At 41.3% G+C, this 22,110-nt stretch overlaps 1 protein-coding gene across 2 annotated transcripts in view; it reads right to left on the bottom strand.

The window, feature by feature from the left end:
* The window catches only part of bckdhb (branched chain keto acid dehydrogenase E1 subunit beta), a 156,085-nt gene that overhangs the window by 117,414 nt on the left and 16,561 nt on the right, over window positions 1–22,110 (bottom strand). For both annotated transcript variants that reach the window (XM_034175413.1, XM_034175412.1), the window contains exons 4-5: window positions 13,653–13,786; window positions 2,363–2,518 (exon numbers count right to left, since the gene is read on the bottom strand). In XM_034175413.1, coding sequence (XP_034031304.1) covers window positions 2,363–2,518; window positions 13,653–13,786 — 290 coding nt within the window. The remainder of the gene's footprint in view (window positions 1–2,362; window positions 2,519–13,652; window positions 13,787–22,110) is intronic.

The following is a 22,110-nucleotide window of genomic DNA, read 5'->3' as shown; positions in this document are numbered from 1 at the left end:
ACAGCCGACAGGTGTGGCAAGGAGTCCAGCACCTCACCAACTTCAAGTCCAGCAACACCACTACAACCTCTGGGGATGCCTCACTGGCAGAGGAGCTTAACCACTTCTTCGCCCGCTTCGAGGCTGAACCAGCAGCGGGGCCCATACTGCAGTCTGCATCCCTCGATGACCAGGCCTTCACGGTGCAGACACAGGAAGTGAGGAGAGTCCTGAGGGCAGTGAACCCCCGAAAAGCTGCTAGACCTGACGGTGTGACTGGAAGGGTGCTGAGGGACTGTGCAGACCAACTGGCGGGGATCTTCACTATCATCTTTAATCAGTCCCTCTCCCAGTGCTCCATCCTACCCTGTTTGAAGTCCTCCACCATTGTTCCTTTTGCCGAAACAGAACAACATCAGCAGCCTCAATGACTACCGGCCAGTAGCACTCACCCCCATCATTATGAAGTGCTTCAAGAAACTGGTACGGAGTCATATCATTTCATGTCTGCCCTCCACACTCGACCCCCACCAATTTGCCTACATAGCCAACCGGGTCCACAGAGGGATGCCATTGCCACCGCTCTGCACATAACCTGACCCATGTGGAGCAGCGGGGGAGCTATGCCAGGCTGCTCTTCCTGGACTTCAGCTCGGCCTTTAACACCATTACCCCGAGCAGGCTGGTGAGCAAACTGAGGGACCTGGGTCTCCCCGACAGCACCTGTTTTTGGATTATGGACTTCCTGACAGACCGCTCCCAGAGGGTGAGAGTAGGCCACCACCTATCCTCATCACTGAGGACCAGCACCGGCTCTCCTCAGGGCTGTGTGCTGAGCCCCCTGCTCTACACCCTCTACACCCATGACTGCATCCCCATCCACCCAAGCAACACCATCATTAAGTTTGCGGACGACACCACGGTGGTGGGGCTCATCTCAGAAGGAGATGAGACTGCCTACAGGGTGGAGGTGGAGCGTCTGTCTGTCTGGTGTATGGATAATAATCTTACTCTGAACACCTCCAAGTCAAAGGAGCTTATCGTTGACTTTAGGAAGTGTAAACCAGACATTCAGCCCGTCACCATCAATGGGGATAGGGTGGAGATGGTGCAAGACTTCAGGTTCCTGGGCACCTACATCAGCGAGGATCTGACGTGGACTATTAACTCCACAGCGATCCTGAAGAAAGCGCAGCAGAGACTCTACTTCCTGAGGACTCTCAGGAAGAATAATTTGAGATCCGAGCTTCTGCTGTCCTTCTATCACTGCTCTGTGGAGTCTGTGCTGAGCTGCGGCATCTAGCTGTGGTTCTCTAGCTGCACTGCAGTAGAGAGGAAGCCGCTTCAGCGGGTCATTAACACCGCCCAGAGACTGATTGGCTGCACTCTGCCATCTCTGAGGAGATGGCCCCATACCCGCTGTCTCAGGAGAGCCCGCAGCACTGTCAGGGACTCCTCACACCCCGGTCACTATCTATCTGAACTCTTACCTTCTGGGAGGCGTTTTAGAACAATAAGGAGTAAAACAACAGATTGAAAACAGCTTCAAGAGCTGTTGTTGCCCTGAACGCCTCAACCCCACTGTAATAGTCTTTTTTTACAACTTCACATTTTTATGTCTTTTTATAACTTTTATATGCATTATGCATTATCTGTTGCACTGTTTTTCTCAGAGCTGCTTTTGAATTTCATTGAGCCTTGAGGAACAATGACAAATAAAGAATTCTGATTCTAATTCTGATTCAGTGTGAACCAGTGAACCGGCTGACAGTAAGCTCATTGATTAGCATTTACAGTCTGACCTTTGCTGAAAAACATGTTCGTTGCTGTGGAGGTTCACAATGTATGAACTGTAGCTGTGTACAGTATATCTCATTTCAGAGTGTGGAATAATTAAAATCCATCTTACTGGTGTTGACATTCATTTTTTTGTATTTTCAATTACTTTATACTGAGCACATTCCTATAATTTCACCTCAATGTCATTCTTAAAGTTACGGTCTGAACGAAAACCGATGGTGGACTTTCCTGTTTCATCAACCGACTGCAAGAATCATAATGCTGTGCCAAAATTTATTTTAATAAGTTATGAAGAAAGGCATGGCATTTTCAAACAAACGAGACAATTAAAAAATAAAGCCCAGGTACAAAAAGGGCAAGCAATAGAGCACAGAACTCTCCCAAGATTGAACAGTCCTACACCTTCTAATTTAGTCTACTACCTGGACTATTTCCCCAAATCTAAACAGATTTCATAGAAATCACCTGGAAGCTTTTTGAGTAACCTGTTAAGCATCAAACAAACCCCAAGCACACGTAACTGTAACTTCCATGCTAGAACAAATAAAAATACCCAAGTTTAGATAAGAACTGCCTCCATCACCTTGAGCCCGGGGCAGTGAACAAAGAAGGCTTCAGGGCTCTGTGAGTGGTAAAGTGATCCATGTCCAACACATCCCCACGGGGCCCGAATAGTGAGGTTGCCACAGTCAAACATGTTGCCAGATCGGTAGCGGTACTTGGCTGCTTCATTGACGATCTGGAAAAAGATCAATTGGGTTCAGATACACATGACAAAGATGGTGTGACATGACAAAGCCTTTACGAGCAACATCACCTGTGCAGAAGCACCAACAAACTCACAGGACGCAAACCTCTGCCAACACTCGTTTCTAATTCCATAAATTTTTACCTTGGAAAAAATTGAGGTCAAAATCCTGTTAGAAGCTAAAACATAATACAAAATACAGATCAAAGGGGATTTTCAATGTTAAAATCAAATATCTGCCAAATCCGCAATACAGATCAAACTTAGTCTATTCATTCAGAGTGCCAGTTTGCACCTCACGTCACAAATGAGAGTGATTGAGGCACTTTTGACTGAGATATAAATGTTCACATAATCCACAATCCGGATCAGATCTGGATCAAACTTTGTCAGGTGATAGTGAGTGTCAGTCTGCACCTCATATATGAGAGCGATTGAGGCATGTTTGATTAAGATATAAAGTAAAATACACATTAAAAGGGGTTTTCAATGTTAATTTAAATGTCCACAAATCTGTAATCTGGATCAGATCTGGATTTGTCAGTCGATAAGAATACCATCCTACATAACACCTTTTTTGACAGAGTATGAATTTTTAGATTACTTCAAGATGAAAAGAGAAGACATCAGGTTAAACATATCCCAGCATGCCTTAACCCAGCCTTGAGGTGGGTGCTGAGGTATTATCTAGATTTACAGAATTTGATAGTATCTCACTAGGCATGCTGACGAAACTCGTAACACTCGTAACTCGTATCACTCGTAACTTGTATTTGATCCTACAACAAAACTGTTTTAAGGACCTGTGGTCCACTCTTGGGCCGACTATGCTGGAAATTATTAATCTCTCATTAACTTCTGGATCTGTTCCTAAATGTTTCACATCTGCAGTGATTAAACCATTATTTAAGAAACCTAATCTTGACCCTAATGTATTGATTGAATATTATTTTCTTACTGAAACAAGTCATTGATTGTTTAGAAACCTAATCTTGACCCTAATGTATTGATTGAATTATTATTTTCTTACTGAAACAAGTCATTGATTTGTTTTGCTGTAAGAGAAAGAGGCTGTACTGTGCTTTTATAGATTACAGTAAAGCTTTTGATACAGTGTGGCGCGATGCATTATGGTATAAATTAGTTAGAGAAAAAATTAGTGGAAAATTCAGTGAGGTCGTAAAAGCAGTATAATAATATCAAGTCATGCATTTATGTTAATGGTTGTAAATCTGATTTTTTTGTGAGTCAAATAGGAGTGAGACAAGGGGAAAATTTGTCTCCGTTAACTTTTCGCATTATTATTAAAGATTTAGAATCTTATTTAATCCAGAACGGTTGCCAGACAGTAGATTGACAGCTCCACGTTGATACCTATTTAAAGTTATTGGTCCTGATTTATGCTGACGACACTATTGTTATGGCTACATCAAAAACATGGTTACAAAAAGCCATTGATCACGTGTGAGTATTGTAACAAGTGGAGGTTAAAAATGATAGCAATAAAACAAAAATAACAGTATTTGGCAACCGAAAAATTAATAATAAAAATCTCAGCTTTATGTGTAATGGAAATAATTTGGAAATTGTATCTTGTTTTAAATACCTGGGACTGATTTAAATTACAATGGATCATTAAGTTGGCCATCAAAGAGTTGCATGATTCTGCTTCAAGGGCAATGTTTGCTTTGCTCACGAAATGTAGAAACATCAAATTGCCACTAGATGTCACCCTTGATTTATTTGACAAGTTAGTAATGCCAGTTACGTTATATGGCATGTGAAGTTTGGGGTTATGGAAAATTTGATATTTTAGAAAAAAATGCACATTCGATTTCTTAAATATATTTGAAAGTTAGAGTATCTACATGTAACAACTTGGTTTATGGTGAGCTCGGCAGATTCCCCGTCCACATAGCTGTAAAAAAGAGAATCATTGGGTATTGGGGGAGATTGATAGTAAATAATAACAAACTAGTACAACATATGTATCAATATTTGTATCAACAGTTCTGTGAGGGTGTTTTCATGTCACTGTGGCTGCAGGAGGTCAAGAATACCCTGGATGAATGTGGTCTGTCCTACGTGTGGTCCTTACAGTCTTTCAGTAGTGTTCAGTGGCTTAAGTTAACTGTGGAACGGATTTTAAAGGACGAGTATGTACAAAAATGGAAAAGCCAATTACAGGAAATGACATCGTGTGATGTTTACGTTGAACTAAAAAAAGAATTCAAACTAGAAAAGTATCTATTGTGTGAAAACCTCAAATACAGGCAGGCCATTTGCAACCTGAGAACTAATAACACCAGAATCCCCAAGGTCACTGGCAGATACAAAGGCCTGGACAGATCAATCAATCAATCAATCAATTTTTTTATATAGCGCCAAATCACAACAAACAGCTGCCCCAAGGTGCTTTATATTGTAAGGCAAGGCCATACAATAATTATGTAAACCCCAACGGTCAAAACGACCCCCTATGAGCAAGCACTTGGCTACAGTGGGAAGGAAAAACTCCCTTTTAACAGGAAGAAACCTCCAGCAGAACCAGGCTCACTGAGGACTTGTAACCTTTGTAATAGCGGTTCTGTGGGAGATGAATTCCATGTTTTGTTTGTTTGTACACATCATGAGGTCAAGAGACTAAGAGAAAAATATATCCCTGTTTTTTATAGAGTGTCCGTCTAAACATAAGTTTGCGTTACTGTTTCAATCTGAAAACAGGAAAACTATTTGTAAACTTGGTGCCAATTTGAAAGGGGTTCTGGATTTGTACTGAATTTTGATTTCTAATGTTTTCCTTTTGTCAAAGTATGAATTTGTTTTTGTTTGTGCTCCATACCATGGTTTTGGTTATGAGCAATCTATTAAATTGAATTGAAAAACTACAGGCTGATATCAAATCTATCATTTTGCTCTGAAATTCTGGAAAAAGTGGTTTCACGGCAGCTCGTGGACTATCTTACTGAGAATAATCTCTTTGAGCCACTGCAGTCTGCTTTTATAAAATATCATTCCACAGAGACGGCTCTCACTAAAGTGGTGAATGATATTCTTAATGTTCAAACTGATAAACTTTATTGTTTTTGTGCAAGTATTTGCTCATTTTGAAATGGATGCCTGCAACACGTTTCAAAAAAAGCTGGGACAGTGGTATGTTTACCACTGTGTTACATCACTGTGTTTATCAACGTTCAGTTGCAAGGAATTTAGGGATTCCATCATTTACAGTCCATAATATAATCAGAAGATTCAGAGAATCTGGAGAACTTTCTACATGTAAGCAACAAGGCAGAAAACCAACACTGAATGCCCATGACCTTCGATCCCTCAGGTGGCACTTCATTAAAAACCAACATCATTGTGTAAAGGATCTTACCGCGTGGGGTTAGGAACATTTCAGAAGACCACTGTCAATTAACAATTCGCCACTACATCTACAAGTGCAAGTTAAAACTCTACCATGCAAAGCAAAAGCCATAGATCAACAACATCCAGAAACTCCACCACCTTCTCTGGGCCCGAGCTCATTTGAAATGGACAGACACAAGTGGAAAAGTGTGCTGTGGTCTGATGAGTCCACATTTCAAATTGTTTTTGGAAATCATGGACATCGTGGCCCCCGGACAAAAGAGGAAAAAGACCATCCAGATTGTTACCAGCGCAAAGTTCAAAAGCCAGCATCTGTGATGGTATGGGGGTGTGTTAGTGCCCATGGCATGGACAACTTACACATCTGTGATGGCACCATCAATGCTGAAAGGTACATCCAGGTTTTGGAGCAACACATGCTGCCATCCAAGCAACGTATTTTTCAGGGACGTCCCTGCTTATTTCAGCAAGACAATGTCAAGCAACATTCTGCACGTGTTACAAGAGCGTGGCTTCATAGTAAAGAGTGCGGGTACTAGACTGGCCTGCCTGCAGTCCAGACCTGTCGCCCACTGAAATGTGTGGCGCATTATGAAGCACAAAATACAACAACGGAGACCCCGGACTGTTGAACAACTGAAGTCATACATCAAGCAAGAATGGGAAAGAATTCCACCTACAAAGCTTCAACAATTAGTGTCCTCAGTTCCCAACGCTTATTGAGTGTTGTTTGAAGGAAAGGTGATGTAACACAGTGGTAAACATACCACTGTCCCAGCTTTTTTTGAAACGGGTTGCAGGCATCCATTTCAAAATGAGCAAATATTTGTACAAAAACAATAAAGTTTATCAGTTTGAACATTAAATATCTTGTCTTTGTGGTGTATTCAACTGAATATAGGTTGAAGAGGATGTGCAAATCACTGTATTCTGTTTTAATTTACATTTTACAAAACGTACAACTTCACTGGAATTGGGGTTGTACAATAACACTACCTCTAACCTTAGTGACATGAAATTTGGGGTTCCACGGTTCCGTCTTAGGCCCCCTGCTTTTCTCCCTTTATATAGCTTCCCTTGGGCACATATTGCAGCATTTTGGGATTACCTTTCACTGCTATGCTGATGATACTCAGTCATACATGCCGATGACTGCTGGTAATGTCATCCACATAAAATCCTTAGAAGATTGCCTTGCATCAATGAAAAGCTGGTGTCTAGCAACTTCTACTTTTAAACTCTGATAAGACTGAAATGATGGTTCTTGGTCCAGTGAGACATCATCATCAATTTGACCAACTAACGCTTAGCCTAGGCTCATCTGGCATACATCACACTGACAAAGTGAGGAACCTTTGAGTACTTTTTGATCCTACGTTGTCCTTTGACCTCGACATTACAGATATTTCGAGGAGTGCTTTCTTACACCTGTGAAATATAGGGAAGATCTGTCCCATCCTGTCTATGGCTGATGCTGAGACCCTGATTCATGCATTTGTCTCTTCTAGATTCAACTACTGCAATGTTCGATTTTCTGGTTTACCGCAGACCAGTATTAGGGCTCTCCAATTGGTTCAAAATGCTGCTGCCAGACTTTTGACACGAAGCAGAAAGTTCGACCACATTACAACCCATTTTGGCATCCCTTCACTGGCTTCTTGTCCCAGTGAGATCAGATTTTAAGGTTCTGCTACTAGTCTATAAAATTGTTCACGGACTGGCACCTCCCTACCTAGCTGACCTAATTAAACCTTATGTACTGGCCCGGGCTCTGCGTTCTCAGGGTGCAGGACTACTTTGTGTCCCTAGATCCCTAGAGTGAATAAGAAGTCTGCGGGTCACAGAGCTTTCTCTTATCGTGCCCCTTTCCTGTGGAATGATCTCCCTGCATCAATAAGCGAAGTGCACATCTCGGGCCGCGCAGTGCATTATGGGTACGCTTAATTTTTTGGCTACCAATCCACATGCTATGACAGTGAAAAGCAGCGAGGAGTGCTATGATTTAGATCATTTCAACCGCTGGAAAGCTGGCGATTTAAAGCGTTCTTGTAAGCTCCGTGGATTGCCTGTTACAACCAGGACTACGTACAGCAGTGGACAGAAATGGAAAGAAGAGCTGGCTGTGCTTACATATGCTGCATCGTTACAGAAACTACCATTGGTGCCGATAAAGGAGGAAGAGCGCGCTGCGGTCGAAAATGACCGGTCTTTGTTGATAGTTGGAGACAAACAAATTTCTGACCCCTTGAAGGCAACTGACAGATGGTTAGATGAAGTCCAGAGACTGAAACTGTGGATATTGCAGAATACCTGCTAAGTAGGGATGAGAAATCGCTACTCCACCGGCTTCGTAATGACTACAAGGAAGGTGGGTCTTACATATAACCTCTTTGGTGTCACGTACGTTTTGATAAGTTGACAGACATACAATATGTGCATGCATGCAGTTTGTTTATAGAACATGTCATTTTACAATATTACACGCCACATCATTCATGGCGCGACATTACAGTCATAAGCAGATGCACAAAAATGGCATCATCAGCCACATTATAATTCGGCAGTTTCAGGATATTGACAAAATAAATGTGTGCAAAAACTTACAATTTTAGTCCGTCTTTTACGTCTGTCCTGGATCTTTCTTTTCTGTGGGGAAATTGTGTAGAATGAATGGAGGTTTACAACCACATTTTTTCTTCTTTCCGGTCTTTGTGTGGACTCAGCGGAGCTTTGTAATCGTGTGTTTTCAGCCAACTTTCAAGCCTATGAATTCCGTTCGAGCATTTGAAAACAGCTTAATGCGCCCCTGTCATTATTGTATGCGTCGCTTAAGGCTTAAAGCCTTTGAAACAATCCCTGTAAGCCTTAAATTTTACAATCCGCTAATGCTACTGTATACAAAATTCAATGCGAGCGGTGTGAGTTTGGTAGTTTTTGCTCCCGTTTGACCCACGCATGCACTGATGCGTTGCGCACTTCGCTTATTCTGTAGAGACTTTCAAGTCCAGACTTAAGATGCACTTATTTTCCCTTTTGTATGGAAGTTGGAGGAGGTAATGGTAATAAATCACCAGCATTTGCTTACATTATACCAGAGTTCCTCTGCCATACATAACATGGCACAGGAGTTTCCCAATGGTTTACAAAGACATTATCCTTTTCAAAGCTGTTACAGCGTTACTTTCAGGCATTTTCTCAAAGGTACTACAAAAATAAACTTTAATTTACAAATATTTATAATATTAGTTGTTCTAATTTTATTGTAGTAACTAATATTACTGACTCATTAGTCAATAACATTGACCAATACATCAATAATATTTGTCTATTCGTGATGGATGCAGTGACGCGTGACACCAGCGATCCATCACATCAACCTCTTACTTTGTTTTATAGTCAACTCGATACATAGACAGAACATAAATCAGTCTCCACTTCGCTCTGTTTTTCTGTACTTCCTCTGTCACACCAACCATCTGTATGTCGTCTCTCACAACAACCTTAAACCTCCTCTTTGACTTTCCTCTTCACCTCCTGCCTGGCAGCTCCATCCTCAGCATCCTTCTCCCTATATACACTGTATCCGAACTCTGTCCTTGTCTTACTTGGTCTCAAAACCATCCTACCTGCACTGGTCTTTTGACATGTTCATTGCTAATCCTGTCCAACATCACTGTTCCTACTGAAACCTACAACTCCTCACTACCATCTTGTAATGTTTCCTTTTCAATATTTCAGACACCCTTCCATCACAAACCATTGTTACCACTCTCCTAAACCCACTCCACCCTGCCTGTATTCTCATCTTCACCTCCCTAAGACCATCTCCATTACTTTGAACAGTTAACCCCAAGCATTTAACCTCATCTATCTTCAACATCGCCTTGCAACCTCACCATTCCGCCAAGTCCCACTCAGGTACATGCACTCTGTGTTGCTGCTACTACTACTACTACTACTACTATGACTACGACTGTCTTGCACCAGACTTTCACTCCCCTTCTCTCCAGAGCATACTTCCCTTCCACCTGTCAAAGCTGTTCCCCAATCTTAACACAAGTCACAATGTCATCTGTAAACATCATACCCCACAGAGGCTCCTGCCTTTGTCCATCAACCTGTCCGTGAAAACTGATTATTGAAGAAACTACTGGATACTGGGACAGACTTCATATCATGAGCCATTTACTGTTTTTTTTTCTCTAATTAAGCTTTTTAAAACTTATTTTTAAAAAGCAAATTCAACTTAACCATTTGGTTTCTTTTAATTTCTTCTAGATTTCATGAAAATGGGATTTCACAACACGTATCCAGAGATTTCCTGTGTCAGTGTCAAGTGGGTGGTTAACTCTGATTTTACATCTCTCTAAGGCCACGCTGGACTGTGTGGATTTAAGCGAGGCCACAGACAGACACAAGGAGCCCACTCAAAGTCTGATGTCAGATTTAATGCACTGTTGCTCTGCTCTGCCACACTGACTCCATTCATTCATTCAATCCATGAGCTCATCTTGCTGAAGATAAGAAACCACTGCAAGACACTACTGTCAACATTCCTGCAATTTAAAAAAAAACTGTCACTCCCCAGTGTCCTCATCACTCTGCAAAAGACAAGAAAAACCTCCCTTACTGCTCCAGGTGTTAGGGTTAGAGGCTTCACGACAAGAACATGGTGTGACCATTTCAAGATCCACAATAAGAGGCACATGAACAAAACTGTGCTGCCAGAAAAAAGGGCATTACTGAGCAAATGACACAAAACAGAATACTTACAATCTGCCAAGCAGCACCTAGACGAGCCTCAGAAGTTCTAGAACAAGTCATTTGGAGTGACGAAAGCATGACTGACATTTATGGTCGCAATCATTTACGCTGCATTTGGAGAGGAATCAACAAGGTCTATGAGGGAAAAGTGCACCATCCGTACTGCAAAGCACAGAGGTGCATCTCTGATCTGACTCACAAACTTGTCAAAATTGATGGCAAGATGAATGCAGCATCGTGAGCCACACGTTCTATTTATTTTTTGTCTAGTTTTACTGTCCATTGTGTTGTCAAGTCAAGCCAACTTTGTCAATTCTATAATACATACACAGACATATTGAGAAGTGAAATTCCGTTACTCTCAGTCTCCCAGACAACACAGAGTAAAAACAAAACAAAATAAAAACAGCAGAATATAAAATGAATTTATAAATCTGGGAGACAGAAGAATGTGGTCAGTGAGGTACCTGGTGGTAGCAGTTTGTCTCGTGCAAATTGAGCAGTGATTCAATATTGATGAAGGAAGGGGAAACAGGGGAAATGGGGGAAGAGAAAGGAGGGAGCTGAGCACTCTGACAGGTAGACGGAGGCCATTCCTTAGTAAAAGGCACAGAGTTTGACAAAGGGCACGTGAAGGACTCTCAGACCAGGAGAAACAAAATTCTCTGGTTCGATGAGACAAAGACTGAACTCTTTGGCATCATGTTTGGAGAAAACCAGGCACCATCCCTACAGTGAAGCATGGTGGTGGCAGCATCATGCTGTGGGGATGTTTTTTAGCAGCAGGAACTGGGAGACTAGTCAGGATTGAGGGAAAGATGAATGCAGCAATGTACAGAGACATCCTGGATGAAAACCTGCTCCAGAGCGCTCTGGACCTCAGACTGGGGCGACGGTTCATCTTTCAGCAGGACAATGACCCTAAACACACAGCCAAGATATCAAAGGAGTGGCTTCAGGACAACTCTGTGAATGTCTTTGAGTGGCCCAGCCAGAGCCCAGACCTGAATCTGACTGAACATCTCTGGAGAGATCTGAAAATGTCTGCACCGACACTCCCCATCCAACCTGATGGAGCTTGAGAGGTGCTGCAAAGAGGAATGGACCAAACTGTCCAAAGATAGGTGCACCAAGCTTGTGGCATCATATTCAAGAAGACTTGAAGCTGGAATTGCTGCCAAAGGTGCATCAACAAAGTATTGAGCAAAGGCTGTGAACACTTATGGACATGTGATTTCTTAGTTTTTTTACTTTTAAGAAATTTGCAAAATAAAAAAATAAAAAATCATGTTGGGTACTTTGAGTGGTATTTTGAGGGATTTCTTTTACTCCATTTTACTCCATTGTGGAATAATAATGGACTTTGCCTGTGCGTCTTTCCGTCATGGTTGGAGGGGACTAGATTTCCCCTTTACTCCCTTGACCTGACTGCATTTGACCTTAGACCTCAAAGTCAAACATGACAATTAATGAAAAAAGCCACCTTCTGACCCCAATAATAGTCACTTTCACTTTTATGCACACATTTTGGTCTGAAGTAATAATTACACTTGACAGTACACATGCACTTCAATTCTCACACACACACACACACACACACACACACACAAAACAAATCCACTGCTGCTGTAGAGCTGTTAGGAGGAAGTTAGAATAAAAAGCTGAACTAATTTCTGATGTGATTTTTTTTCGCTGCACTGAGGAAGTACAATGTCTTTTTTTTTGGAAGTAAACGCGCACACAAGCCCCGTCTCACTTGCATGAGCATGCACGTGCAGCGCGGGAGCTCACACAAAGCGGGCCGGCGCTTAACTTTAAAACAAACATGATGGAGTTTGTCTTCTTGATGGACGACAATTTCTTCTAACGCACACACACACAAAATCCACTCCGCTGTAAGCCATCTGGAGACATGAAGAGCTACACATCACAATTTGGACTCCTATTTAAAGCTTGTGTTGGACTTTAGCAGCAGTAGAACACCAAAATGTAAGTCCCCTTTCTGTTGTTTCTAAATTAATAAAATATCAATGACAAGATCTATTTTAGCCATTATATAAAAACAAACAATGAATGTTTTACATTCTTTCAACGGAACAAATATTTCATGGAGGTGAAGCTGTAACATACCATTCAACGAGGCAAATTGAGCTCAAACATTCATTATTTGTGTACTAACGTTTACCAATATGTGCAAAACATCTTGGATTATTTGTTTGCGTGAGCTGCTAGTTGATGTCACGCTGCCTATTCACTCAGATTGGCAGTCGCCATGTCGCATTGGTCAGTATTAGAATTAAAACAGACATCAGATCTATCTTAGCCCTGCCTAGCTGGTGGCAGAGCGATCATTGTTTCACCTGCTTTAACTAAAAATGTCTGTCAAGTCCTTGCTGGGTCTGTCACTTCCTGTCGCTTGTAGTTAATGTGACCATACCTTAAATGTGCATTTCAACCACAGCTGTTTGTAATTTATCTACCTATCAGCAGGTGGCAGACGTGTATTGGATATTACAGGCAAAACAAAGTCTCTTTCTATCAATTTGGTGCATAAAATTTGAAAAGATGCAAAAGGTTCTGTCCACATATTTAGATGATACCATTTATTGTTCAGAGTAGTCTTCATGGGCTGGCTGGGACAGACTCACTCACTCACTCACTCACCTAAAGTTTTGCTGCTACCTGCATAGAGAAAACTGACGATGAGACAATGAGTTTGTATTGGTGTTAAATACCAAAAAAAAGAGAAGCAGCAAATGGGACATTTAATTTGTTCAGTAACCCAAAAGGAAAAGCGAGTAAAATCAATGACAATTCACTTACCAAACAATGAGAGTAGGACTGGAAAGTTTGATCAAATCTGTCACAGACCTGTGGACACTGCAGCAGTCCAGAACTTCTGAAAAGGTCTTTTTGGGCCATAAACCTACCACACTTCTTGTGAAAACCAATGACATTAAATTTCCACTGTAGTATGCAAATATTTTACCTGGTCAAAAGCAGGAAAGATATAGTCAGCAAACTGGATCTCAGCAATGGCTGTGGCACCTGCAGCAGCTACGCCAATACCAAATCCCACAATCCCTTGCTCACACAAAGGGGTGTTAAAGACTCTGTCCTTACCTAGAAAGAACAAAAAAAAAAAAAAAAAAAGAAAGAATGAAATGGGGAGGGGCTGAGCTGGTAGAAGAAGGCAAACACTGACAATCTACACATACATTCAGATCTGCTGAGAACTATATCTGTTTCTTTAAAACCAACCACCATATTTGTGGAGAGGGACACTGAAATGCCAGCTTAAAATCAAGAGAAGAAGATCCAGTAGCAAACTCCTAAAATGTCAAAATGAGTGTCAAACTGATGACTCCACCTCAGCTGGAGCACATAAACTTTGTGATGCACACTCAACCCCCTCAGAGTCAAAACAGAAGAAAAAAAACATTTTCCATTGTGCACCCTGTAATGACCAACAGCCGCAAGAGTAAGACTCCAAATTTAGGCTGAGAATGTTATTTTTTGCTCACAACTTTGTGTATTTGCCATCCAGTCCTTTTCTGTTTTGGTGAGGCGTGCGCTTATAAGCAGGGAAACTTCGCCCGTATGTGCCCCGCTCCCAGCTCACAAAGTTCACTTAGCAACCACGGCACCGCCAGTCCTTTGAGCAATGAACAATTCAATGATCACAATTTAGTGGCTCAGACTGAATCCAGACTCAATATGCAGCGCATGTCAACTTGATCATAAAAGCATACATGTGGGCTTTTGTATGTCACAGCGTGTCGGGGGGGGGGGGGCAACCAAACAGATGCATCACTTCAATAGCTGACAGTCAGCTCGGCCCATTTTAAAAATTTTAAAACCGTTAAAACTGATTAATAGTTCAAAAGTTGGTGTTTGGGGTCCGCTCTCTCTGGTTTATAATATCAGTGTCCTTCTGGTTTGGTCAGGCCTTTAAGAGTATAATTTAATTTCAGAAAACTAAACATGTCTTAATTGTTGCGATAGAAAGTAAAAGTATGAAACACCACGTGGTGCAATTGGGTCAGGTACCACTGTGCTCCGGGAAGCAAAAATAGACAGACGGAGCAAGAAGGAGCTCCAGTTATACCCTCAGCCAAAATGGTTTCTGCTCTGCTCACGAACAACCACATAGGCAGTGGTCCCGCTTGGTCTGAAGAATCACGCAGCTCCTTGGAAAAGGGCGCTGTTTGGGCTGGGCGATATGAATTAAAATACATATCACGATAAAAATTTAATCCCTTCACGGTAACGGTATATATCACGATATAAACGTAAGTGTAAAAGTTATAATGGAAGTGTTTCTGAATGGGTCATATAGTCCCTTTGCAAAGCTAAACTGATTAAAATAAACAAATAAAAAACAACAACAAAAACCAAAAACAGATATAATTCATTTTGAGCGCCTGATTCTCTGACTTGTTAGACATGTATTTTTTGTGCACTGGAATAATCTCATTCCTGCTTCTGTCCAGCATGAGGCATATGTTTGCCTGCTTCTGGTGGCGTCTTGTCCAGAAAGACCTCAGAGACACCACCACATGGGCTGATGATCCTGACTGGCTCATGTCATGGGGTTCCACCAATGATAAAATAGAAGGCGTGTTTTTTTTTTTTCCTCTGCTCTCCTGCCCCAAGACAGAGCTTTCAGCACAGATGAATGAGGAAACATGAGACCATTTACTGCGGCTTGCTGCAAATATGCGCACCAAATATGACCATAAAATCATTGCGGAATTTATTAATCATAATTCAGGTTATAGTAGGCCTTTTAACATAATTTAAAAACTCGTATAAAGCTTGAAGCGTGCACTTTAAAACACACTGGAACATAGACTGAGTCTGATGAATTAATGGAACAATTGCTTAATTCGTTCAGTGACTTTCATATGACGCGAATTCGTCAGGCACCTCCAGGGGGTTAAAATAGCTTATAATTTTACACTCTTACAAGGAGAAAGTTTTAATCTGCCAGGTGGAGATGGAGCCTGTGACCAAAGCACTGACTGCAGCCTTTCCAGCCGTTCAGAGGTCACGGGGGAGGAAGATACTGATGACATTACCGCGATTGGTGGGTGGAGTCTAAATCTCTACCAATTGGCCAAATTTATACCGTGTACTGAATATATTGTTTATACCACCCACCTCAAGGCTGTGATCCCTGGTTAGTTTGTTACAGAAGGCCATAAACCTTTTAAAACAGAAATTCCATAAATTACAGAGAAGATCTATTTCCCTGAAAATTTAGGTGCTGACTGGACAAACAGGGGTTCTGAGAATCTGCACTCGATTCTTCAATTCAATTCAATGTATTCATATAAAACCAATCACAACAAAGTCAACTGAAGGCGCTTCACATGGGTACGGTCAACACCTTACCACCCCTGGAGCAAAGAAAAACTCCCTCTGGCATTTTTTGAGGAAAAACCTCAAGCAGCCCAGACTCAGAGGGGCGACCCACTCTTAGATATTTCTAACAGTATCACAGATTGACAATGCAAAAAAAAACAAACCCAAAAGATCTGACTCCAAAAAAGTCCCACCATTTTTAGTCAATGTGAAGTGTTTTGTCTCGAGCACCCATCCTTCAGTCCAGCCACCTTGGGAAGTTTACAGTCCCCCAAAGGTCCAGCAGACTGTGACAGAAACCCTGGTCCCCAGGTCAGTTTCAGAAACAGCACCTCAGGCAGAGAGAAAAGAGCGAACTAGAGAACTAAGAGCACCTAAAGCACTAGTTCCCAGCAGTAAACCAACAGAGTTGCACAGAGGCCACTAATGTGGTCGCTGCAGCTCGTCCTTTAGTTCACTAAACAGACCCAGAATTTAGATATAATTGAGGTTGAGACCTGCTCCATTGTTAACTGCAGTTTCAATGGAGAAGAAAATGGTTCAACACTATGCACATACGTTAACCGTAATGAGAGGTAAAACGGATGAGTTTTTAATCTGGACTTGAAAGACTCCAGAGAATCCGACTGTTTATCTCAGCAGGCAGATCGTTCTGCAGAACAGGAGAATGATGACGAGAGCGCTCTGTGGCCTGCAGACTTCTTTTTAACCTTTAGGGACACATTGTAACCCTGCATCATGAGAATACAGCGCAAAAGCTGGTACACAACATTTATTTAGGGGGGGTAGGGAGGTGCTAGTCGTTGAAGGATTTTCTAAGTTTGTACCAAAACCTTAAAATCAGACCTTGCAGGGACAAGAAGCCAGTGAAGGAAGGCCAACATCAAGGGGGTGTGGTCAAACTTTCTGCTCCTAGTCAAAGTTCTAGCAGGCAGCATTTTGACCCAGTTGGAAACCCCTAACGATGGACTGTGTAAGCCAGAGAACAGGAATCTGCAGTAATCTAAGAGACAAAGGCATAAATCTGAGTCTGTGCATCAGCCACAGACATGACGGGACAAAGTCCACTATATTACAGATTGTTCTCAATGGCCCAATGTATATGTGTCAGTAAAATTAATTAATTCAGACAATTTAGTTTCTAACACCCTGTTACTCTAATGTTTACAGAAGGGATGGAGCCTATCCCAGCAGCCATAGGGCATGTGGAAGGGTTCACCCTGAACAGGACACCAGTCTGTTACAGGGACACACAAAGACAGACAGACAGACAAACACATACACACCTACAGACAATTTAAAGTTCCCAGTTCACCTAACCTGCATCTCTTTGAAAATTGGAGGAAGCCAAAGCACCTGGATAGAACCCACACAAACCAAGAATATGCAAACTCCACACAGAAAGTACCAGATGGAATCAATCCCAGGAACCACTAATACAATTCATCACCCTAAAATGAAATTCCCTCAGTTAGTTGTTTGTTCCATAAAACTAGGGATGGGACTGATCCAATCCCGGATCAGTATTGGGTTTCGAGACCGACGTAATTCACGTATCGGAAAATACTGATCCAACCCGTGACATTTTCCGATACCGGAGAAGAGCCACTGTGAATCCTGTCGGCTGCTGTTGTTTGCTCTCTGCTTGTAGCTGAACTTTCAGGTCTCCTCTAAGAAAATCCTCATAAAATCAACAATAATAATGATCATAATATTAAAGCAAACAGAGCTCTCTTATCGAATCGGAAAAGTATCGGTATCGGCAGATACCCAAATTCAGGTGATGGGATTGGAAGTGAAAAAAATGTGGATCGGTGCATCCCTGTATAAAACATCACATAATGGTAGAAATACTGAACACAGCCAAGATAATGACTTCAAATGTCTTGTTCTGTACACAACCCAAAATATTCAGTATACTGCCAGACAGGAGTAAAGCAGCTACTGAAATAAACCAAAAAATATCATTTTAAGAAATACAAGTGAAAGAATTTGGATATCTTATGAATTAAATAGTCAATCAATTATCAAAATAGTTGTTGATTAATTTAATAGTCAATTAGTCGGTTAATCATTGCAGCTCTATTGGGAACCATTGCTATAGGACATATGTCTCCTAAAGCTCGAGTATAACACAACCACAATAAACGAAAAAATGATCCTAAAATAAATATTAACAAAGACATCAAAACAATATGAGTGAGCCAATAAACAAGATTAAGGGGGTGTGGAAGTCACCAAACAAGACGCTTCATGTGGGCGAAACCTGAACTCAAGCCCTGCTAACTGCAAAACTGAATTATTCGCGAACTCATCCTTCATGTGTGTGAAAGTACGATATTATAAACACACATTCAACTTTTATTTTGGGTGACAGAAAATCATTTCAGACAGCCAGACAAAGCTTTGAAAAATGAAAAAAACAAAAACAAAACAAAAAAAAAAACACCTTTAAAAGTTAATGGTATTTTGTTAGTGTTACAAGACCTACCAATCTTTTGGTGGCAATAATATGAACCAAAGTGAACATAAAAGCTGTTAAGAATCTTCCAACTGTGAGTTTAAGTGTCACAGTGCTTATGTGTCAAGACCATCAACAACAAATCATCCAATATAAGGAAGCATCCGAAAGATGCCATAAGTGATTCCATACGTTAGAACCCAAATGCAAACTACTGGGCTGCACGGTGGCTCTGTGGTTAGCACTGCTGCCTCACAGCGACAAGGTCTGGGGTTCAATTCCACATAAACCCAGTAGCTTACTGTGTGGAGTTTGCATGTTCTCACCCCGGTCTGCATAGGTTTAACCCGGGTACTTCAGTTTCCTCTCGCCATCAAAAACATGCACATTTCTCCGCCCCTGACCAAAGTAGCATCTCTACATCTAAAGGTGGTTTCCAGGGCCCAGACTGTGGCTGTCCACTGCGCCTAGTGGTTGGATAGCGTCTAAGTGTATTTATGATAGGTTAAAGTAGAGGGCAACTTTTGCTGTAGTCTCCATGTAGAGAAAATAAATGTTAAAAAAGAAGCATCATGTTTAAAGAACTGTTATTGTCAAGGCTGTCTGACATCAATACTACCGGTACTGTCAGTGAAAAACAGTTCATGCATCAGTGAGAAGAGGCGGCTGCCGGAGCTTAAAAATCAACATGCATGGCTGTTTTCATGGAAACAGCAGCACTCAGAAGTCGCGGCTACCCAATGGAGCGAAAGCAGGATCACCAGGCTGAAAGCATCAGCCTCATAAAAAGCTGTTCGCACACTGTCCCCTCTGCATTAACCCCTGTTGGAGATAATTGCTGTGGGTGGCAAAGGTGTGCAACATCCCTTTTATGAGCAAGAGGGATAAAAACAGCCTTGTGCTCATCACTGTACACAAGCATGAGATGGAAAATAATGAGAGCCCTCTTTAAAGGTCAACACTTCTGACGTCAATGAAAACAAAAGCCAGAGCCGTCGACCACGGGTTGGACCTGCTCTGCACAAAAAAAAAACAAAAAAACAATAATAATAATAATAATAATAATAATTAAATAAATGGGCAGAAAGAAATTAAAGGTAGCAGGTCATTTATTTATTATTTTACCCATTTATCATGATAAAGAAGAAAAGGCACAAAGCACTCTCTCTCACTATTCAATTCAATTTATTCATTTTACAACCCCTGGCACAAATTATGGAATCACCGGCCTCGGAGGATGTTCATTCAGTTGTTTAATTTTGTAGAAAAAAGCAGATCACAGACATGACACAAATCTAATGTCATTTCAAATGGCAACTTTCTGGCTTTAAGAAACACTATAAGAAATCAGGAAAAAAAAAATTGTGGCAGTCAGTAACAGTTACTTTTTTAGACCAAGCAGAGGGAAAAAAAATATGGAATCACTCAATTCTGAGGAAAAAAATTATGGAATCATGAAAAATAAAAGAACGCTCCAACGCATCACTAGTATTTTGTTGCACCACCTCTGGCTTTTATAACAGCTTGCAGTCTCTGAGGCATGGACTTAATGATTGACAAACAGTACTCTTCATCAATCTGGCTCTAACTTTCTCTGATTGCTGTTGCCAGATCAGCTTTGCAGGTTGGAGCCTTGTCATGGACCATTTTCTTCACTTCCACCAAAGATTTTCAATTGGATTAAGATCCGGACTATTTGCAGGCCATGACATTGACCCTATGTGTCTTTTTGCAAGGAATGTTTTCACAGTTTTTGCTCTATGGCAAGATGCATTATCATCTTGAAAAATGATTTCATCATCCCCAAACATCCTTTCAATTGATGGGATAAGAAAAGTGTCCAAAATATCAACGTAAACTTGTGCATTTATTGATGATGTAATGACAGCCATCTCCCCAGTGCCTTTACCTGACATGCAGCCCCATATCATCAATGACTGTGGAAATTTACATGTTCTCTTCAGGCAGTCATCTTTATAAATCTCACTGGAACGGCACCAAACAAAAGTTCCAGCATCATCACCTTGCCCAATGCAGATTCGAGATTCATAACTGAATATGACTTTCATCCAGTCATCCACAGTCCACGATTGCTTTTCCTTAGCCCATTGTAACCTTGTTTTTTTCTGTTTAGGTGTTAATGATGGCTTTCGTTTAGCTTTTCTGTATGTAAATCCCATTTCCTTTAGGCGGTTTCTTACAGTTCGGTCACAGACGTTGACTCCAGTTTCCTCCCATTCGTTCCTCATTTGTTTTGTTGTGCATTTTTCGATTTTTGAGACGTATTGCTTTAAGTTTTCTGTCTTGACGCTTTGATGTCTTCCTTGGTCTACCAGTATGTTTGCCTTTAACAACCTTCCCATGTTGTTTGTATTTGGTCCAGAATTTAGACACAGCTGACTGTGAACAACCAACATCTTTTGCAACATTGCGTGATGATTTACCCTCTTTTAAGAGTTTGATAATCCTCTCCTTTGTTTCAATTGACATCTCTCGTGTTGGAGCCATGAGTCATGTCAGTCCACTTGGTGCAACAGCTCTCCAAGGTGTGATCACTCCTTTTGTAGATGCAGACTAATGAGCAGATCTGATTTGATGCAGGTGTTAGTTTTGGGGATGAAAATTTACAGGGTGATTCCATTATTTATTCCTCAGAATTGAGTGATTCCATATTTTTTTTCCCTCTGCTTGGTCTAAAAAAGTAACAGTTACTGACTGCCACAATTTTTTTTCCTGATTTCTTATAGTGTTTCTTAAAGCCAGAATGTTGCCATTTGAAATGACTTTAGTTTTGTGTCATGTCTGTGATCTTCTTTTTTCTACAAAATTAAACAACTGAATGAACATCCTCCGAGGCTGGTGATTCCATAATTATTGCCAGGGGTTGTATATAGCGCCAAATAACAACAGAGTCGCTTCACACAAAACTATATATATATATATATATATATATATATATAAAAGCATAGTAACATAATATTCCAATCTGACTTCTTTATTGACGTAGGGAGATCATTCCATAGAACTGGGCCACAATAAGATGTCTTACATTTTATTTCCAGTGTAATTCAAGGTTGCTGGTTTGTGCTCACCTGAAATTACCCTGAGAGGAGGGAACTCTCCAGGTTTTCTAATCAAACCAAAATTTTGTCAGTGGGTTTTAAAAAGGGCAACATGGTGGCTTAGTGGTTAGCACTGTTGCCTCACAGCAAGAAGGTCATAGGATCAATTCCCACCTGCGGTCTTTCTGTGTGGACTTTGCATGTTCTCCCCGTGTTTGTGTGGGTTCCCTCCGGGTGTTCCAGCTTCCTCCCACATCCAAAGACATGCAGGTTAGATGGACTGGAAACTTTAAAACTGTCTGTAGGTGTGAATGTGTTTGTTTTCTGTATGCATCCCTGTGACAGACTGGCGTCCTCTCCAGGGTGAACCCGCTTCACACCCTGTGACTGCTGGGACAGCAGTTGAAGATGAGTGAGTGAGTAAAGTTTTAACAGCCCTGAGTTCATCCCAAACTATGATTGGCTCCTAAATGTTAAGTAGGAGCCAAAAATTAACTGCTTCCACACGTTCTAAAGTGTATATGATTTATTATAAATGATTCAATATGTGAGGTTGG

This window comes from Thalassophryne amazonica, chromosome 7 (assembly GCF_902500255.1).
Source record: "Thalassophryne amazonica chromosome 7, fThaAma1.1, whole genome shotgun sequence".
Classification (NCBI taxonomy): Eukaryota; Metazoa; Chordata; class Actinopteri; order Batrachoidiformes; family Batrachoididae; genus Thalassophryne; species Thalassophryne amazonica.
Note: the sequence above shows the minus strand (reverse complement) of the source record. Positions and strands in the feature narration are given on the sequence as shown.